We start from the raw sequence: 18,419 nt of genomic DNA on the forward strand, positions 1-18,419 counted from the left end.
CACCTCTCACATCCGTAGAGGTGCCGGTGGCCACCACGCATCCCCCAGCATCGCGCTGAGTCCAATAAAGAAATGTCCCCCCATGGTTGCCAATGCTTCCTTCAGCTTCTCTTTGGGGTCCCTGCTAAAAAACAACCCCCCGAAATCACTGACATCGGCATATCCCAGCCAGGGTCAAGCCCCACATCACCCCCATCCTCTTTCCCCCCATTCTTCTTCCCTACAAGCTGGAAAAATGCCCCTCGTGGGTGTTGGGCACCCTCCAGCCGCAGCCCCCTGTGTTGTGGCCATCCCTACTCCAAACCCTCATCACTTTTGGGGTCTTCCATCTGCATGCCCAGGGTGTCGGGGGGCCTTTTCTCCTCCCCAAGCCAAGAGGAGAGTTGGCAGCTGGATTTAGCCCTAATCCTCATCCCGTAGAGAAGTAGAGTGGGATTCACCTTTCCTGGCCGTAATCCACCCCGTCATGTTCCCCGTGACTCAGTTTCCCCACAAAGAGGGTGAAACCCAATTGCAGCAGCCCTCCTGCCCCAGGCTAGGGTGATTCCCTACATGGCGGGGTTTGAAGAAAAATTAATTATAATGGGTCTTATTAATGCTCAGTCACTAATGAGCGAACAGGCGTGAGCAGGGCACAGCTGTTTCACAAGGGACATCACATCTCTGGGGATGTTCAGGCCACCACAAGGACTTCACCCCCCATCTCCAGCCCATCCCCGGGGCCGGGATCTTTGGCAATCCCGGTTGTTTTTCCCGACGCTGGGAAAACCGGGCAGGTACCTGCACGCCGGCCAGCGGGGCTGAGCACACCCACGCTCGCTCCACCCCAGGCACAGCCCCCAGCCCAGCACCCAGCACCTTCACCACGTGCTGCCCTCTTGCTCGCGCACCCAACCTGCTCTGCAGGGGGACAAGAGCAGGGCAAAGCCAGGCAAAAAAAAAAAAAAAAAAAACAAAAAAGCCCTAAATCCAGCAAGATCAAGACAAGCAAAGGGGTCACACCAGGCTATTGTACTGGAGCTGCTAAAATTAGACCTTCCCAAAAACATGATTATTTATTAATGCCGCGTTTCAATGCAAAACCGTACCCTGTATTTTTAAGCTTGACCTTTTCTCCTTCTATTCTGGGGTTGTTTAATTACCAGAGTATTTTTTCACGCCACTTATCCAGAGCTGTTTTTTTTCTTAACAACGGTCGTTAACGGGAGGCTGGACCCCGGCCAGAAACAGGCCCATCAGCAGTGGCACTGGGCCGGAGAAGAAAGTTTATCTATGCTTTTGCCCATTTCTCCCTCAATTTGATGCTCGGGAGGACAGAGGGAAGGTTTCCGCCGGAGTCGCTCAGGGTGGACACAGATGGGTGGGAGGGTCTTGTTCGCTTCAGTGTTGCCAAAGGAGGGGATTTTGCTTCCCAAATCCAGCTTCCAAGGCCCAAATTGTCCCGCTGGAGGTGAGGGAGCTGATGGGGCCAGCAGGATCCATCCTGGAGCTTGCACACTGCCCCATGCGGGGCAGATCCATGACTCACAGGGAGGTTTGAATTAGGCATTGATTAGCAATTAAATTGACTGGATGGGTACCGGTGATGCACACAGTGCCTGGGAGGTGAACTAGTCCCTGCAGGGTGGAAAGGGGACACCATGGGGTACCAGGAAGAGAAACTGGGCATTTTCACCCCAAAGCCTGGTCAGGATGGTCCCCTGCACCTGGGGATGAAGATCACAGGGTGGGACCTGGGATAGGAGTCACCTGGGATGGGTCCTGGGGGATCATCTAGGGCAGGACCTGGGGGATCCCTCCGGATAAGACCTGAGGGTCGTCTAAGATGGGACCTGGGGGACTTGTCACCTGGGATGGGATGTGGGGTACCATCTATGATGGAGCTTGGGGGTTATCTCAGATGAAGCCTGGGAGATCCCTTATGAAAAGACCTGGGGGATCAACTAAAATGGGACTTGGAGCGGGGGAAAGGTGTCCCCTGGGATGACATCCTGGGGATTGCTTAGGATGGGGCTTGGAGGATCACCTGCGATTGGATGTGGGGAATCATCTAGGCTGGGACCTGGGAGATCATCTAAGATGAGACCTGATGGGCTGGGCCGCATGTGGTGGAAGATGAGGATTAGGTTGGGGATCACTGGGTAGAGACCTGGGTGGTAGGCTGGGATGGGACCTGGGGCTTCATCTAGGATGCAACATGGAGATCATCTAGAATGGGCCATGAACGTGCCTGCAGGATGGGGCCTGGAGGATGTCCTGGATCCAGACTCCAGCAGCTGATCCCATCTCCACTGCTGGCAAACAGTCTGCCACCACCTTTCCATGTTTTTTCCTCCAACCTTTCCAACAAAAACCCACTGAGGGCTCCAGCATCAGCACCAACCAAAAACAGGGGCCCAACCGTAACCCCTCCATCACTCCCCTCTCCCAACTTATGGTTCTGCTTCACCTGGACACTGTTTTTCTCTAAAAATGATGTTTTCTAGAAGAAAAGCAGCTCATTAATCCCCCCAGGCATCACCCACCATGGGGGACCAGAGATGCTTCTGCTCCAGTGCTGAAAAAAGAACCAGTCCCAAATTCTCCCCATTCCCTTTTATTTTAGCAAATCAAGACATTTTAATAACATTTCAACAACTGGGCTTTAAAAACACATCAATTAAAAGTTAGGGAAACAACACTGAGACCACTTTAAGAGGGGCCACAAAGCTTTTCTAAGCCCTCCCAAAGGACGCTGAAAAGAAGGGCAGGATTTTTTTCCCCATTTTCCCCATTTTTTCCCCCCTCCTGCAGCCCCCCGGGGCCACAGTTCCCCGCCTCCTCCCCGGCAATAACTCAGCTCTTAAGCAAACATGACGTATTGCCTGGGAAATGTCGCTGCCCGGGGAAGGGGAGGCCCCTCAACATCCATCTGCCATAAAAAAAAAAAAAAAAAAAAGTGGGGAAAAAGGATTTTTGAAGTGGGGTTGGTGGGTCGAGGGGTTAGTGGATGCTGTGGAGGAAAGCACGGTTGGGTTGCAGCAAGCCGGATTCTGCACAGGGGAATAAATAACTAAACAAAACAAAACAAAAAACCTTTTGCAAATATGTCTTTCCAATATTTAGTTTGGCAGAAAACGGTTTCGTTTCGCAGGGATGTTTTTTAACCAGGTTCAGAGTGCTTTTTCTCACTGGTTTTCCACTTTCAGGTCATTTGTGAAAGGAGAAATCACTGCATGGGAGAGAAATTAACAAAAAAAAAAACCCATGACCGGGCACAGGAAATGGGGCAGGATGGGCAATGGTGCCCGGGGATGGCCAAGATGATGCTGAATGGAGCAATTTGGTGCCAGGTCCAGCACTGGGCCCGAGGTTGCACCAGATGGGAAATTGCTTTGGGGCAAAGTGCCTGATTTTGGGACTGAAGTGCTTGGTTTTACCCCATTTTTCTTTGACATCAGCCCCTCTGTCCCACATGGGACTCCGGGTACCACCACCATGTGGATGACCAACAGCATCCAAGGCACTGAGCTGCTTTGCATGACATGAGTTTCCTGGGACTCAGCTCACAGCCGGGCCAAAATCGCATTACCCTCTCGTCTGCGCTCGCCAGGTCACCCAGTGAGGGGGGCTCAGGGGCTGCGTTGGTCTTCCCCCAGTGGGGAAAGGCTCTGGGCCCAAAAGTCTGCACTGAATCCTGCTGGGTCTGCACCAAAACTGCCTCTGCTGCCCTGGAGAGCAGAGCTGGGGAGGGGACAAAAGGAAAGGGGACAAGCAGGACAGGGAGATGGGGATGAGTGGGAGAAGGAGAGGGGACAAATGGTACCAGGAGACCAACAGGATCAGGAGAGGGAAACAAATGAGATCGGGATCTGGGGACAAGCATGACCAAGAGATGGGACCAGGAGTTGGGGACAAGAAGAACCGGGGAATGTGACCAAAAGATGGAACAAATGGGACCAAGAGATGGAGACAAGTTGGACCAGGAGAAGGTACCAGTGGGACCAGAGAATAAGGACAAGTGGGACCAGGAGACAAGGACAAGTCTTTGGGCTGGGGATGAGCGGGAGCAGGAGACAAGTGGGACAAGAAGAGGGGACCAGAACAACCAGGAGATGGGGACAAATGCGACCAAAAGAGGGGACCAGGACAAGGAGCCCCCATGCTCTGCAAATGCCAGGTAGGTTGTTGAGGCATGAGATAAGCCCTGTGCCCAGCTGCAAGAAGGGGTGGGGTGCACCTCCCCAGCACCCCCACCTCGCTTCCCCAGCCTTCCCAATGCTCAATGTAAAGCCCCGAGGGATTGTGCGAAGACGCGTGGGGCTCCTCATGGGAACGCCGGGAGCCCCCAGCTGCTGCGGCATTTCACAAGGCTCCTCTCTCCCCTTTCCACGGCCGAGAGGTTTCCCGAGTTCAAGTTACCAAAATAAGCCCCAAGACTCAATCCCAGGGCCGGGGAGGGGGGGGTTGAGAGTGAAATGCAACCAGCCCGGGTGCTCAGTAATGGCTGGGTTTCCAGCACCAAAGGGTGGGCAGATGTGGCTCCAGCCTGGCCGGCTGGTGGAGGATTAAATCAGACGAGGTCTTTGCAGGCGCCGGAAGGGTTTCCCGGATGTCTCAGGGGACCCTGAGCCCCCCAGGAGCTGGATGAGGACCTGCAGCAGCCATAGGGCGGCCAAGGTGGACACCATCAACCTTCAAGGGATGGAGTCTATGGTTGGCACAGTGGGATTTGGCTCTCTCCGCCCAAAAAGTCAGACATCCCCGCAGGGGTTAACTGCAGCAGTCACAATCAGAGCTGCTTCATTTTTCCATCCCTGCAGCGCCGGAGCCGTCAGGGCTTTTTAACGGGAAATTAATAGCGCCATGACCTCAGCCGCCACGCACGCGGCACCGCTCGCCGGCGTGCCGGCAGCCCCACGTAACCACAGCCCCCCGCATCCCAGCCGGAGGAGATTTTGGGGCCTTTTCCCTCTTTTCTCCCCCGGGATAGGCAGGAGGACGGTGCTGTAGCTCTATAAATCACCCCTGGAGATAAACAAGCAATAAAAAATACCCGTCTCCATCTCAGCAGCTTTAGACCCCGGTGCCTCCCCTTCTTTATAGCTTAAAAAAAACCCCACTTTTCCCACTTTGATCCACACTAGCCCATAATCAGCCCATGCAAGGAGATGCCCCCCCACCCCCGCAAAAAAAAAAGAGTCCAGGCAAAGCCAAAATGAAGAAATAACTGCTTTGCAGTCCCTCCATCCCCATTTTTTTACCCTATTTTCATCCCATCCACCACTTGCCCCACACTCCTCATCTCCCCCCAGCTGGGCTGGGTTTGCCCATCTTCCCCTCAATTCCTGTTTTCCTCCTTAAAAATGCACCCCACTCCCCCCACCCCGAGCAGAGAACAGAGGGAATTTTATGACTGACAGATCTGGGGAACGCGAAAAAGCTTTTTGCGACACAGAGAATTGAAGCCTGGAGGTAGGAACAGAATCTTCTGGAGGTGATTTGTTGTTGCTATTTATTTTTATCCGGAATAAGGGGAAAAAGAAAACCCAAATACAGGTGAAACGGGGCCCGTGTTTGCAGATTTAAGAGCTTTGCTGGAATAAAAGAGCATCTTGGCTCAGGGGGGACACACAACCCGTGATGCCTTTGCCATCCGCCCACGGAAAACCGCCCGAGCTTGTTTCAGGGAGCAGATTTTTCAAAGCTTTTTTCCAGGATTTGTCTTTCTTCTGCGAAAACATGGCTGGTACAGAACCAGCCGGTTAAATATTTCCCACTCCCCGGGGAGGTTTCGCTGCTTTTGTCGCGAGGAGCAGCACCGCCAAGCGGCACCACGGGGGGAAGAGGCTCCCCGCAACCCCAGCTGCAACGAATCCTGCAGAGTTTGAAGCTTTCCACACTCTGATCACAAATCGGTGCCAATTTCCCCCAAAACACCTCCCCAGAACACCACAGACACCTTTTCCCCAACCCGACCGGCTCCCTCCAGTCCATGAGAAAGACCTGGAGAGCATCACTTAGGGAAGAGAGGGATTGTTCCTTTGTCCTCAAACAGTATCACCTTCCCCCCAACTTTTTGGGGATGTTGTTTTCAGCTTCCATTTTCTTCCAGGACTCAGGATTTCCCCCAGTTCTGTCTCAAACTGACCAGGGGGAAGATGCTTCTCCAGCCCAAGCCCTTCTCCCCACCTTTCAGCTGGATGCAGTAAGAATCCCTTGGAAACAAGGACTAAAACTTTTTAGGGGCATGGGTGGTGGGTGTGTCACCATTTCAGTGTCCTCTCAAAATCTCAGCCAGCATATCCCTAAAAGCCCGTGACCACTATAAAAACAAGCCTATTTTTGTAGAATCATGGAATCACAGAACAGTCTGGGTGGGAAAGATCCTTTAAAGGCCATCTAGTTCCAACCCCCCTGCCATGGGCAGGGTCATCTTCAACTAGACCAGGTTGCTCAAAACCCCATCCAACTTGGCCTGGAATATTTCCAGGGATGGGGCAACCACTCCTCTCTGGGAGATGTTGGTCAATGTCTCACCACCCTCACCAGAAGACACTTTGTCCTTATGTCCAGTTTAAACCTTCCCTCTCTGAGTTTAAAACCCTTGTCCCTTGTCCCGACACTACAGGCCTTGGTAAAAAGTCTCTCTCCATCTTTCTTATAAGCCCCTTCACATATTTAAAGGTCACAGTAAGGTCTCCCCAAAGCCTTCTCTTCTCCAGGCTGACCCCCCCCACCTCCCCCAGCCTGTCCTCCCAGCAGAGGGGCTCCAGCCCTCCCAGCATCTCCGGGGCCTCCTCTGGACCCACTCCACCAGGTCCACGTCTCTCCTGTGCTGAGGCCCCCAAGCTGGAGGCAGCACTGCAGGGGGGTCTCCCCAGAGCGCAGCAGAGGGGCACAATCCTCTCTCCCGCCCTGCTGGCCACGCTGCTGAGGATGCGGGTGGCTTTCTGGGCTGCCAGCGCACATTGCTTGCTCATGTCCAATTCTTCATCCACCAGTACCCTCAAGTCCTTCTCCACAGGGCTTTTCTTAGTCATCTCTACTGATACTGGGGATTGGCCCAGGTGCAGGAGACCTTGCACTTGGCCTTGCTGAACTTCACGAGGTTTGCACAAGCCAACTCCTTAACCCTCTCCAGGTCCCTCTGGGTGGCATCTCTTCCCTTTAGCAAATCAACTGCACCACTCAGCTTGGTGTCATCCAAATATTATTGGTCCCAGTATAGGCCCTTGAGGGACGCCATTCATTACTGGTGTCCGCTTGGACATTGAGACATTGACTATAATTCTTTGGATGTGGCCAACCAGGACTGGTTCATCCTCAGGAGGGTAATTTCAGCTGGTTGCACAGGTCCGTAAAGCCACGGGCTCAGGCACTGCCTGCCCACAGCATCATTGTAATTAGGGATGAGGCTGACGGGGCGAGGGGAGCTGGCAGGGCTCCCACGCAGACCCCACACCCCGACCACAGCCATCTATGGAAGAAACACAGTCAAGCACAGATAAAACCTTTCAGAGTGAATTTTAATCATGAATAACACTCCAGCCCGTTTGCATCTGCCCAAATCTTACCGTCACGACGTGCTAGAAACCGTTAAAAATCAGACAATCGGGTGTAAATAAAAATAGCATCTTCATAGCATGCTGTACTCCTTCCAAGCAGAGGTCAACGCTTCCTGAGCCCAGTGTCTCGGTGCCTAAACCCAGAGAAGCATCAGGGTATCACAGTTATAGGGCACCTACCGAAGCACGAGCTGCATCTACACTGTTGGGCGAAAAAGTGAGTTGGTTTGGGTTTTGTTGCAGGACCCATGAGGTTTCTGCCCCCAGTGGCATGCAAGGAGGAGAGCCTGGGGTCAACTAACAGTACAGGCAAATCTAAAGGTGCCACATAGAAGTAGTCAAGGTTTCCAGAGGTCCTACAAAATCAGTAGGGTTTTTTTTTTCATCCCTTATGCTTTGCTACCTCACCATGGATTTAGGTGCTGGCTTTAAGTTTGAAAATAACAACCTCGGCCTTAAAAACCTCAATTTCAAAACAATCAGTGTTCTGGCCACCCCAAGGCCAGGGAGCAGGATGTTAACCAGCCAGTGAGCTGCCGAAGGCTGGACCTCAAGCAACTGCAAGTCAGCAGAGACCCCTCCCAACTCGGTTTACATCTGCTCCCACTCAAGCGTACGGGACAGGCGCCACCTTCTTGCAAGTGTCTGCAAGATCGCTTGTTCCCCCAAAGAAAGGAGGGAAGTGATGAACAGGGTGTGTGAAAGCTCAGGTAAGTACTCAAGGTCTTCAGCATTTAGAGGTTTTTTTTTAAATCAAGAGGTAGAACAGATATTTCATGCTCACACTTGCCCTAAACGTGATGCAACCACTGCATTACTCATCTTCAGGTGCCACCTTCCAGAGGACACCGAGGTCTTTGTTTGCTGCTGCTAAGGTTAGGGCAGCTCTTGGGGTTTGGTCACTTGTACAAAGTCCCCTGAAGGTATTAAAAAATTTTAAAAAACCCAACCCTGTTTGTGCTTGATGTCTTCCCTTCTCCGCTGCTGCTTTATGCCGAGACTCAGAGGGTTGCAACCAACAGCACAAATCCTCCCTTCATGCATGGAGGGGAAGGGTGGATCCATTCCACCTCGTCCAGGGAAAGTAACAGCTGCTGGCGTTACAAGGAGTTAATTCTTCAGCGCCATAAGGCTTTCTTCCAAGGCACTGGCTTCAGTCACACCTTGTTTTTTCTGGACAAACTTCACATAGTTGGAGAAAAGCTGCTACCATCAAGCTTCCCGTTTGCAAGCCGATCTTAAGAAGCCCGGCCAGCAGCAACCAGCAGCACCCGGGAGCAAGGCTGACTGTCCGAAAGATGATTTTCACTGCTGAAAGCAAAGCCCTGTTCTCACCTGGGCTTCTCCAAAGCAGTGGGGTTATTCTGGAGCGCTCCCCACGCTGCTGGATCCCGAGCAAAGCTGGCGGTGCAGGAAGGAGAAACCCACGAGAGAGGAGAAAGGCCTGAAATGTTCAATTGGGTTTGCAGATGGGGGACCCCAGGAAAGGGATGGGTGAAAGCAGGACTGGCAGGGTGGGTTTGAGTTTGGTTGCGTTGGATTCATGCCCTGATTTGACATTCGGATTAGAGGGTGAAGGAAGTCAAATAATAGCCAGAACCTGACAGAAAAATAAAGCAGAGGGTGTAACCCAAGCAGAGTCAGCCAAGGAGTTTCACTTAATAATACCCATGATTCAGCCTCTTCCATTCCCAACAATCCCCAAACTCTTTTCAAACCTTTGGCTGCCACTGAAACAGCAAAGGCACCCAGTCCCAACAAACTAAGTGTGAATTGGGTGCTTGGCTCTCCAAGATATTTTAACCCATAACTGAGAGAAGTCAACCCTACGTGGCCAGAGGGCACATCACCCAGGCGAGATGCATGAAACTTCCAGAAGAGAAGGTCCTCTTAAGACTTTGTTTCTCATACACATAAGAAAGAAAGCACAACCAGTGCAAAAATAACTGGAGGAGGAAATTCTTGAGGGCAGCCACAACTGCCTTTCCCAACGCACATCTGCAATGCGGTGGTGCAATGAGAGCTGGGTACGGCTTCCTGGGATACAGAACAGCACATCCACAGCCTCTGGGATGTCTTGCGGGCGATCCTGAGGTATCCACCTCTGTGGACCTCACCTCACATCAAGCAGGGCGATGAACTAAGATGGGTTTGCAGAAGCGGAGCGCTGGGGATGGCTCACTGATGACCTGCTACAGCCTCTTGTAGTAGTAAGCAGAGGTACTCTCAGCAATTCATGGGCCAGGAGAGACCTTAATACAAATTTGATCCCCAGTGTAGCCCCCAGCCCCCCTGTTAGGGCAACATTATCTCCAAAGCTTCTAATTTTCATCTTAATTTGAGATGACTGCAGTGATTCCTACCTCTCCAGACTATACCTGTGGCAAGGATGATGATGCTACTCATGCAGTAACTGCCAACTGCCGCAAAAAGTGCAGTCTGAGATATTAAGGGAAGCCAAAACATCGCATCAGTTTGACTTGGCATCTTACTCTGCCTTTACTCTGAGCTGTAAAACGCAAAAGCTGAGGAGATGCTTCACAACCAGCTGAGAAATTCCTGCAGGATTTAAAGAACCGTGGGCTAGATGGTTTGGATATAAGACTGAAAAGAATCTCAATCTCAATTTTCACTTGCGGTTTGGAAACCCAGAAATGCACAAGTAAACACCCGTCTGGTCATCAACAGCCATGGCATGATCCAGCCACCTGCCTCAGTACCACGGCGCACTGGGAAACAGCTCAGGTGTTGTTTTCCACCTCGTCGGCTCTCAAAGGACTTTCCTGGAACACCTTTACCTCCAGATATGGCTGTAACAAGTGGATGTCTTAAGAATATTGCTAGTGAACGAGTCTGGCTATCGCCACCAAATAAGAGGTCCCTCCTGGATGCATGAATTGATCAGCAGGACCTCTTAAAAAGAGATTTTAAAAAAATAACCATACTTTAGGACCTACCAGAGAGGTGACTTAAAAGAGAGGGAAAAATAAAGATGAAGTAAATAGGAACTTGTCATTTTATTCTCGGTTGTTTGAGGAGTCTTTTGTTTTTACATTGGAAACTTGGACTTTACCATTTCGTTATTTCACCAGCTGAGGCAATATTAAAAAAGCAACCTAACAAAGGATTTGAATTTGAACCAAGAGGGAAGGTTTTCACCCCAAATTACCAAAAGCTGCGCTTTCCTAATACATATTTATCTGTAAGGACATGCACATTGGGCAGAGAAAGCTTTTCTTGAAAGATACAATACAAAACCTTTATCCTATCAATCACAGGGATGAATCCCACAATAAACATCTCTAGGGCTTCCCTGAGCTTCTTGGCAATTTCACATTTCTGATACTTGAAACACAAAAATCAGAATTATAAACAGACAATCCACTGAAGAGCAGGATCTCAAAAATGTTTCTGTCCTGTTTTATATGATACGGCACAGAAAAAAAAAAACACCAAAAAACAACAACAATAAAGGGGGGGGGGGAGGGAACAAACCTAACCAAAAAGTAAAAAACAAAGGGATTTGGTGGTCACCATTAAAGTGCATTCAGTTCCACCTCACTTCTTTAACCCTGTGCTTATGCTATTTTCCCCCTCCCTCCCGAGGCTGAGCCCCACTGTGCTGGCTGGGGGAGCATGAGATCTCACAGGCAGCAGGCAAGCGACCGGTTGCTCTCAAGCCTTAGTTCACAGCGTGACGGATGTTGAGAGCCCTGAGTTAGCTCGATGCCACGTTAGACAGGGGATTTTGTAACATTTGCTGTCATGTAGAGGAGGAATTTCTTCTCATCACAGTGCTAAGACTTGCCATGGGGGCATCGGGGAGCTCTTGGTACCACATATCCTGTAGGTTACTGCCTTCAGACAACACGTAATGTCTCATCTGGAAAGTAGACGGCAATTTTGGCTCTGCTCATACAAATGTCACCCCAAAGGTTTAAAATCACTTGAGGACAAAGCTGCAGTCCTGCCCGCTGAAGCCAAAGGATTTGAACACAACACTCAGCAGCACGCGGGCTCAGGGCTGGCTCCCGCTGCCAACCTCTGGAGAGGCTCCAGCATCAAGTGAGAAACTCAGAGGGGGAAAAATAAAAATCTCAAAGCCCGAGGCAGAGCCCAGCCCTCCTATTGCCTTTCCTGTGCAGGTATACACCACAGGGGTCTGGCGCAGCACTCCACAAGGGAAACACTGTCACCGTACTTCAAGCACCACCGGGTAGCAGGCTCTGCCACTTATTGCACATAAAACCAACAGAGTGGCCACAGTGGCTCAGAGCAAATGGAAAAATATTCTTTGGGACCAGCCATCTGGAGGGAAGCAGCCTTGGACGCGCAGAGAGACCTGCTTCCTGCTTGGGCTTGAAAATTAGACATGGTGATACCCTAGAGGAACACGACAGTAAGAGCTGGCTCACCTTCAGTGAGGAAGGAACATGGGCAAAGTCAACCCTGATCTGGCAGCGGTTTGTCCTCACTGCTGGTGTTGAGCCAAAGCCCGCTGGTGTTCATGGAAAGTCAGTAACCAGTTGCAGTGCCTCTAATTAGTCCTGAGCTTGCTGGGGACTTAATTTGCTTCCAGCTCTAGCACACGCAGGTCTCTCAAGCCTCGTCCCTTGGCATTAGGCAGTCATCACTTGAGTTATTAACACAGAGGTGGCATTCAGTGCTCCCACTACAGAAACAGATGTTCATATTCAAGGGCATCACCTCTAAATCCCTTTGCAGTCAGCGGAGACAGGCGCTCCCGAGGCATACTGTATCATCCCAGCACGGGCATCTAAAACAGGACAGATGAATCATGCTCCAGAAGTATCTATTTCTCTTCACTGACTGCAAAGGGAGCCTGGATAGATCATATGGAGATGCCTTTAGGCTAGAGACAGGTAAAATTAGGCAAGATTAATCCTGCTCAAAGAGCGCACGCGCTACAGCCTAGAACGCAGTGACAGTCTAACAGATCACCCCAGGAGAGGTTACAGCTTCAAGCCGGTGCTACACGTTGCCTGAGCCTGTCTTTGCCCATGGAGAAGAGGAAGTGCTGCCTCATAAATACTATTTACACCAGTTTGCTTAAATTATAATTAGTTTCTTGGGGGGAGGTAGAAGAGAAAGAGACGGATACTTCATACTGCGGGAGCTAAAGACATCGTCCTTCCTGGCCACCTTCGCCCCTGTCAGTTGTAGGACAGGTACTGGATTAATCGTGGAGGAATATTTAGCTTGGCAATCTTCTCCAGTGCTCGCTGCCCGGCAGCTTTCCTCACCGTAACTCTGCAGAGTTGTGACAAACTCAGAGGCGTTTCTAAAAGGAGAAAAAAGGATCCAAAGTTAGGGCTGCAGCTCAGCGGATGGCTGATCTTCCCGCAGAGCACAGACCTCCCAGGAGGGTGATGTCTGGCATTGCCCCCAACATGATCACAAGCCTGGATCTGCTTACACTCGACCTCCCACAGCACCCAGGCCCAAGGAAGGCACTGCAGAGCCATGGATGTGCTCTCTCAAGGCACATCCCAATGCAAATCCCGCTAGAAATAGTGAGCACAGCTGCAGCGCACTCCTCCCAGCTCCCCTCCTTGCCTGCATCGCCTGAAGCCCAACGGTGCCAACTGGATCACCTGCTCTGATCCACTGGGGCTATCCAAGGCTTTCAGATTTCCCTTAGTGATGCTGTATCTCCTCAGCAACAGTGTATATAGGAACAAAACCTATTTCCATCACCTCTCTACCACTCTGTTTCTCCATCTAAGAACTGCGTTAACCCTTTTCACTCAGCACTCTGCTGACAGCTCCAAGAAAACTCCCTAAGCCGCTTCCAGACAGCCCCCGGTCCGCAGCCTCGATGCTGGGTGTTGATGCTCGTGCATGGACATAGAGTGACTGTTGGGCACGTTGCTCTGGGAGTCATCACTCCTAAGAAGCTCCCTACCCTGACAGCCTCGGCAATCACCGGCCTCCAAGATCCGCATCTGTCCTGGATCTAGTCCCAAATTTAACGATACAAATAAGAAGAAAAAAACACTACTAAGGCTAGCACAGTACTGTTACAACAGTCGAGAGCTGAAAAGCAACTACACCTGCAGTTCTGCCAGCTGGGTTGAGTGGGCAGTAAATTCTGGCGAGATATAAGGAGTATTTATGGGCATGTAGGATTCAACCTCTTCAGCCAGCTCAGCTGCAACCAGACCAGCACACTTGACTGCTCTCTAAGAAAAGAGAGCAATGAATAACTGAGGAGAGACTGCTACAGAGAAAGAAGTCAGAGGGAGAAGGAGCTCTAAGATGCTCACCACACAAAGGATTGCAAAGCCAGAAAATACTTCATTCTTTTATAAGGAAGAATTTTTTTGATGGTGAGGGTGGTGAGGCAGTGGCCCAGGTTGCCCAGAGAAGCTGTGGATGCTCCATCATTGGACGCGTTCCAGTTCAGGTTGGACAGGGCTTTGAGCAACCTGGGCTAGTGAAAGATGTCCTGATCTAGTGAAAGGCAGGGTTGGACTAGATGATCTTCAAAGGTCCCTTCCAACCCAAACCATCCTATGATTCTACAACTTTTAGGATCATCTAATGCAGTGGTGTTGAGCAGCAGTCTGCAAATGCTCAGAAGGGTCTGTGAATTACTCCTCTGAGGTTCACTAAGGGTAACCAAGACACAGACTGATTTAAAGCCTTCCTCCAGTCAAACGTCTCCTCCAAAATCTGACAGCCAGCGCAGCTAAAGTTTAGCGTGTTCCCTGCCCCAAATAAAATGAATTTTCAACTGGGTGATTTCCTTGACCTGACTTAATGCATAAACACTGATGCTGACACTTGAGAGGGAACTGAATTCGGTGAGGGCATGATTTGGACCATCTTACCACTGTCATTCAACTACAATTAAGCAGAGCTAGCCTATGGCCAGCTGCTGTACATTTGCCACCAAAAACTCTATACCTTCACAGGAAGATGATCAGGGATCTACAAATCAAAGCGGACTGAGAATCTGGTACAATGGAGCTGTCAGTCACCAAATTCCTGGGGCAGGGGATCATATCTCACTTACTTTCATAGTACTCAAAGCACTTTGCTGTGGGACTGCTGCTCCAGGTGTAATCCGATGGCTTCTTTCCTCGGTTGTCCCTTGCGTAAATGTTTCCTCCAAATTCAATCAGCATCTCCACCAGATCTACGTTTTTCACTTTTGCGGCATGGTGGAGGGCTGTCTCGTGAAGTTTAGCAGCATTCACATTTGCCCCTGAGGCCAGAAAGAAAAACAAACCTGTTCATGAAAACCTTACTTGACCCAAACGTAAGGAGTGGTTTGACTGGAGAAAAAAAATGCTGTTAAAACACGCACGAGCAGCTAGAACACGATCCAAACAAAACAGCACAAACAGGAAACCAAACTGCTGAACAAGTTCTCGGTGCTGGCAATGCAAGAGTTTTCTTCACTGGCTTTATGTTTTCCTTGCAGAGAAAGGATTTTAGTCCCTATTACTGGGTAAATAAGCTGCTGAATGTGAAGTTCAGAATTGCTTCCCGAATCTGTGCTGTCCAAAACCAGCAAAGAGCCATTCCCAGTCATCTCAATGGAGTGCTCCCACTCAAGGCAAACAGTGACACTTTTGTTAACTATTTTGACAGAAATAACCCGGACCCACAAGTTGTTGCAGCTCACCATCAGACATTACTGCGGGATCAAGTCTTAGTTACAGATATTTTTGCTAAAAAAGTTTGGCTTTTATAAGCTGACAGCAAAAGGTCTTTCCAATCCCCCCACAACTGTTTGCAGTTTATCAACTGACTTGTTCAGCAGAGGCGAGACAAACCTCAGTGAATTCAAACATCTGACTTTTAGATACGTGTAGCCACACTGAACTGCCCTTATAATTAAGAGGGAGAAACAGATATTTCTGAGAATCGAATCAATTAATCGGTGCCCAAGACACGGAACTGGAGTGGCTGGAAACAAACTAGCTTAGATGTGTGATTTTTAGACAATTAATGTTCAATGAAACAAATCCCCACCCCTGGACCAAATCTCCTCCTGGTAAGCACAGGCAAAGACAAGAAGTCCAACTCCAAATTCCCCCAAAGTCAGCAGCAAGAAAACTGGGATGTGATACCTGGAGCACAGAACATTGACTTGAACATCCAGCGAACTCATCTGGGCGTAACACTAACCAGATCTCCCTGAGGTATGAAGTGACTTCATCTCTGCTTTTCTGGATAACATCAAACCCTAACATCTCTCCCTAACACCTATTCAAGATCACGCAACCGTGCTACCAAAGTTGAATGCACGCACACCAGTTGATACCACTTTTGGGAAGAAGTTGAAACTTTGCTCTAGGAGGCTGAAGAGTTCTGCGTTTTATTAAAATAAAAGAACAGGAATGTCACTGGGAACACGACACACTGGATATTGATAGGCACACACTGAAAAAATGCTTAAGCATTAAGCTTTGCGCAGGTAAAGGCAAAACCTTTCACCTTTGTCATCTATATTCAGGCTGAGAGAGTTGGGGTTGTTCAGCCTGGAGAAGAGAAGGGTCCAAGGAGACCTTATTGTGGCCTTTCGGTACTTACAGGGGGCCTACAGGAAAGATGGGAACAAACTTTTTAGCAGGCCTGTTGCGATAAGACAAGGGGTAATGGCTTTAAACTAAAAGAGGGGAGATTTAGACTAGATATAAGGAAAATTTTTTTTAAAAGTGTGGTGAGACACTGGCCCAGGTTGCCCAGAGAGGTGGTAGATGCCCCATCCCTGGAAACATTCCAGGTCAGGTCGGATGGGGCTCTGAGCAACCTGATCTAGTTGAAGATGTCCCTGCCCATGGCAGGGGGTTGGACTAGATGACCTTGAAATGTCCCTTCCAACACAAACTATTCTATGATTCCGCTGTGAATGAATAAGCTCTTCGACAAGAACACTGCTCTGGAGCACCAAGGTAAACGCTGCACATAGACACCACTGTCTTCTGCCCACACAGAAGCAAACCCTATGGCTGCCATACCTGCCTTGAGCAGCACCTTCGCACAGTCCAGGTGCTCCCTGGCACAGGCCACGTGTAGGGGAGTCCCGAAATGGCAGTCATGAGCCTCCAAATTCGCACCGACGTCAATGAGGAGTTGCACGCACTCCGAGCTACCTTTAGAAAGGGAAGATCCGAGTCAAAGGAAAGAATCCAGCTAAAATGGGAGCTTACGGCATGCTGAGATCAGCTCGACCCACAAACAGCCTGTTTAGTATTTGGGGTGACGGGTGCAAAATAGAAATGCTTGTGAGACAACACAATACAGTGTAGGGCTGAGATTGAGAGGAGGACACAAGAAAGAGAGTCACATCTGCATGGCACCAAGCTAGAGCTGACAGGTCTTGCAGGGAGTCAGGTCAAACAAACCTGAATTCAAGGGTTTGTGCTAAATCACCTGTTGTTTGTGAAGCTGGCTGTATTGCTGATCCTGCCCTGGGTGGATTAATTAGATCCCCTTCAAGATCACTCCACCTTTACCTTTTCCAATGCTAATAATACAACTTAACAAGAAGCGGGCAGTCACCATCGTCAAGCCTTAGGAAAAAGGCTTAACGAGGAAAAGCTAAGCAAGAGCTCACAGCTACATATGTAAGTAACTACCTGTTTGTCAAAAATGCTGTCTCCCACAGCCTTCGCAGTCAAAGGGAAACTCTGTCCAGGACAGCATATAACAAAAACAGTGAAGGGGAGGAGAGAGGAGGTATTACATCGTACAAAGAGGAAAGTGAGGCACAAAACAGTTAAGAGATTTGGTCACGATCATCTAATGGGGACGTCGCCACTCTCACATCCAGGCTTTCCCACTGTTGAGTCTGTGCGAGTGGAAGTTCAGGGGAGGAATTACACTTAAATATGCCTCTGCTGCTCCCCCTGCCTCCGCTGCTGTCACAGCCACCCCAATGCTTGCTCCTGCTCCATAACCCAGATCCAAACGTTCAGAAGAGGCTTGAGTAGAGGACAGGGGGAGCAGAGAGCAGCTGGCACGAACCACCTAGGACATTTTTTTGGCCCCTGCAGTTTTCTCTTATCTCCTAGACAGACCCTCCTGGAAAAGGCCACAAGAGGGACAAGGAGCACAGAGGGCAGCGATGCTGCCCAACACTCCCAACCCTTTCTTCCCACCTGACAGCCTCCTCCAGCAGCTTTGAACAACCAGGAGGGGTCTGGGACAGGACTACCTGGTTAAGACGGTCTCGTGTCTTCATCAGAGCAATTTATCCCATCTCAACTCAGATCAGAGGGAAAAAATGCAAACACCCCTCTGCTTGCAAGAGCAAAGCTACTGGTTTGGCTCAAGGTTTTCTAATAGAGCACCAAGAAGCTGGCATTTTATCTGCCTAACATCTTATCCCATGTCTGTCGCCTGGGATAAAAGCACCCAACACAAGGGACGGCTTTATTCACCCAATAACACAGCACTTTGCATTCTGCAATCAACAGGAGATGTGCCCACGAAAGGCTGAAATATTTGCAAGCTGTAGTAGCCTGATGAGCCACAACAGCTTATGGTCAATTTATGACATTTGGCAGCTGCTTTTATTGCAGTTTTGTTTTAACCCGAGTCTGCACATAACCATGCAAAGATAAGACCACACGGGCTTACCATTCATGCAGGCTTCGTGGAGAGGGGACGCTGTGTAAAGGGGGGGGTTCACCTTGGCGCCATGGGACAGCAGCACTTTCACACACTCTATGCTACCCGAGGCACAGGCATCGCAGAGCGGAGTGCTGCCATCGATATTCCTGGCATCAACCTTCCAAGAGAGAAAAAAAACATTAGGTACCCGCAGACTGCTGTGTGGCAGTACCCTCTTGCCTACATTTTTACTTCTTTTAACCCTAGAAATATTCTGGGCTC

The 18,419-nt window shown here is 49.9% G+C and overlaps 1 protein-coding gene across 1 annotated transcript in view; it reads right to left on the minus strand.

The window, feature by feature from the left end:
- Window positions 1–12,698: 12,698 nt before the first annotated feature.
- The window catches only part of ASB13 (ankyrin repeat and SOCS box containing 13), an 8,860-nt gene continuing 3,139 nt past the window's right edge, over window positions 12,699–18,419 (minus strand). The window contains exons 3-6 of the mRNA XM_009883025.1: window positions 18,165–18,315; window positions 16,541–16,675; window positions 14,587–14,778; window positions 12,699–12,849 (exon numbers count right to left, since the gene is read on the minus strand). Coding sequence (XP_009881327.1) covers window positions 12,722–12,849; window positions 14,587–14,778; window positions 16,541–16,675; window positions 18,165–18,315 — 606 coding nt within the window. The 3' untranslated portion in view covers window positions 12,699–12,721. The remainder of the gene's footprint in view (window positions 12,850–14,586; window positions 14,779–16,540; window positions 16,676–18,164; window positions 18,316–18,419) is intronic.

Source organism: Charadrius vociferus, unplaced genomic scaffold (assembly GCF_000708025.1).
Source record: "Charadrius vociferus isolate BGI_N301 unplaced genomic scaffold, ASM70802v2 scaffold32, whole genome shotgun sequence".
Lineage (NCBI taxonomy): Eukaryota > Metazoa > Chordata > Aves > Charadriiformes > Charadriidae > Charadrius > Charadrius vociferus.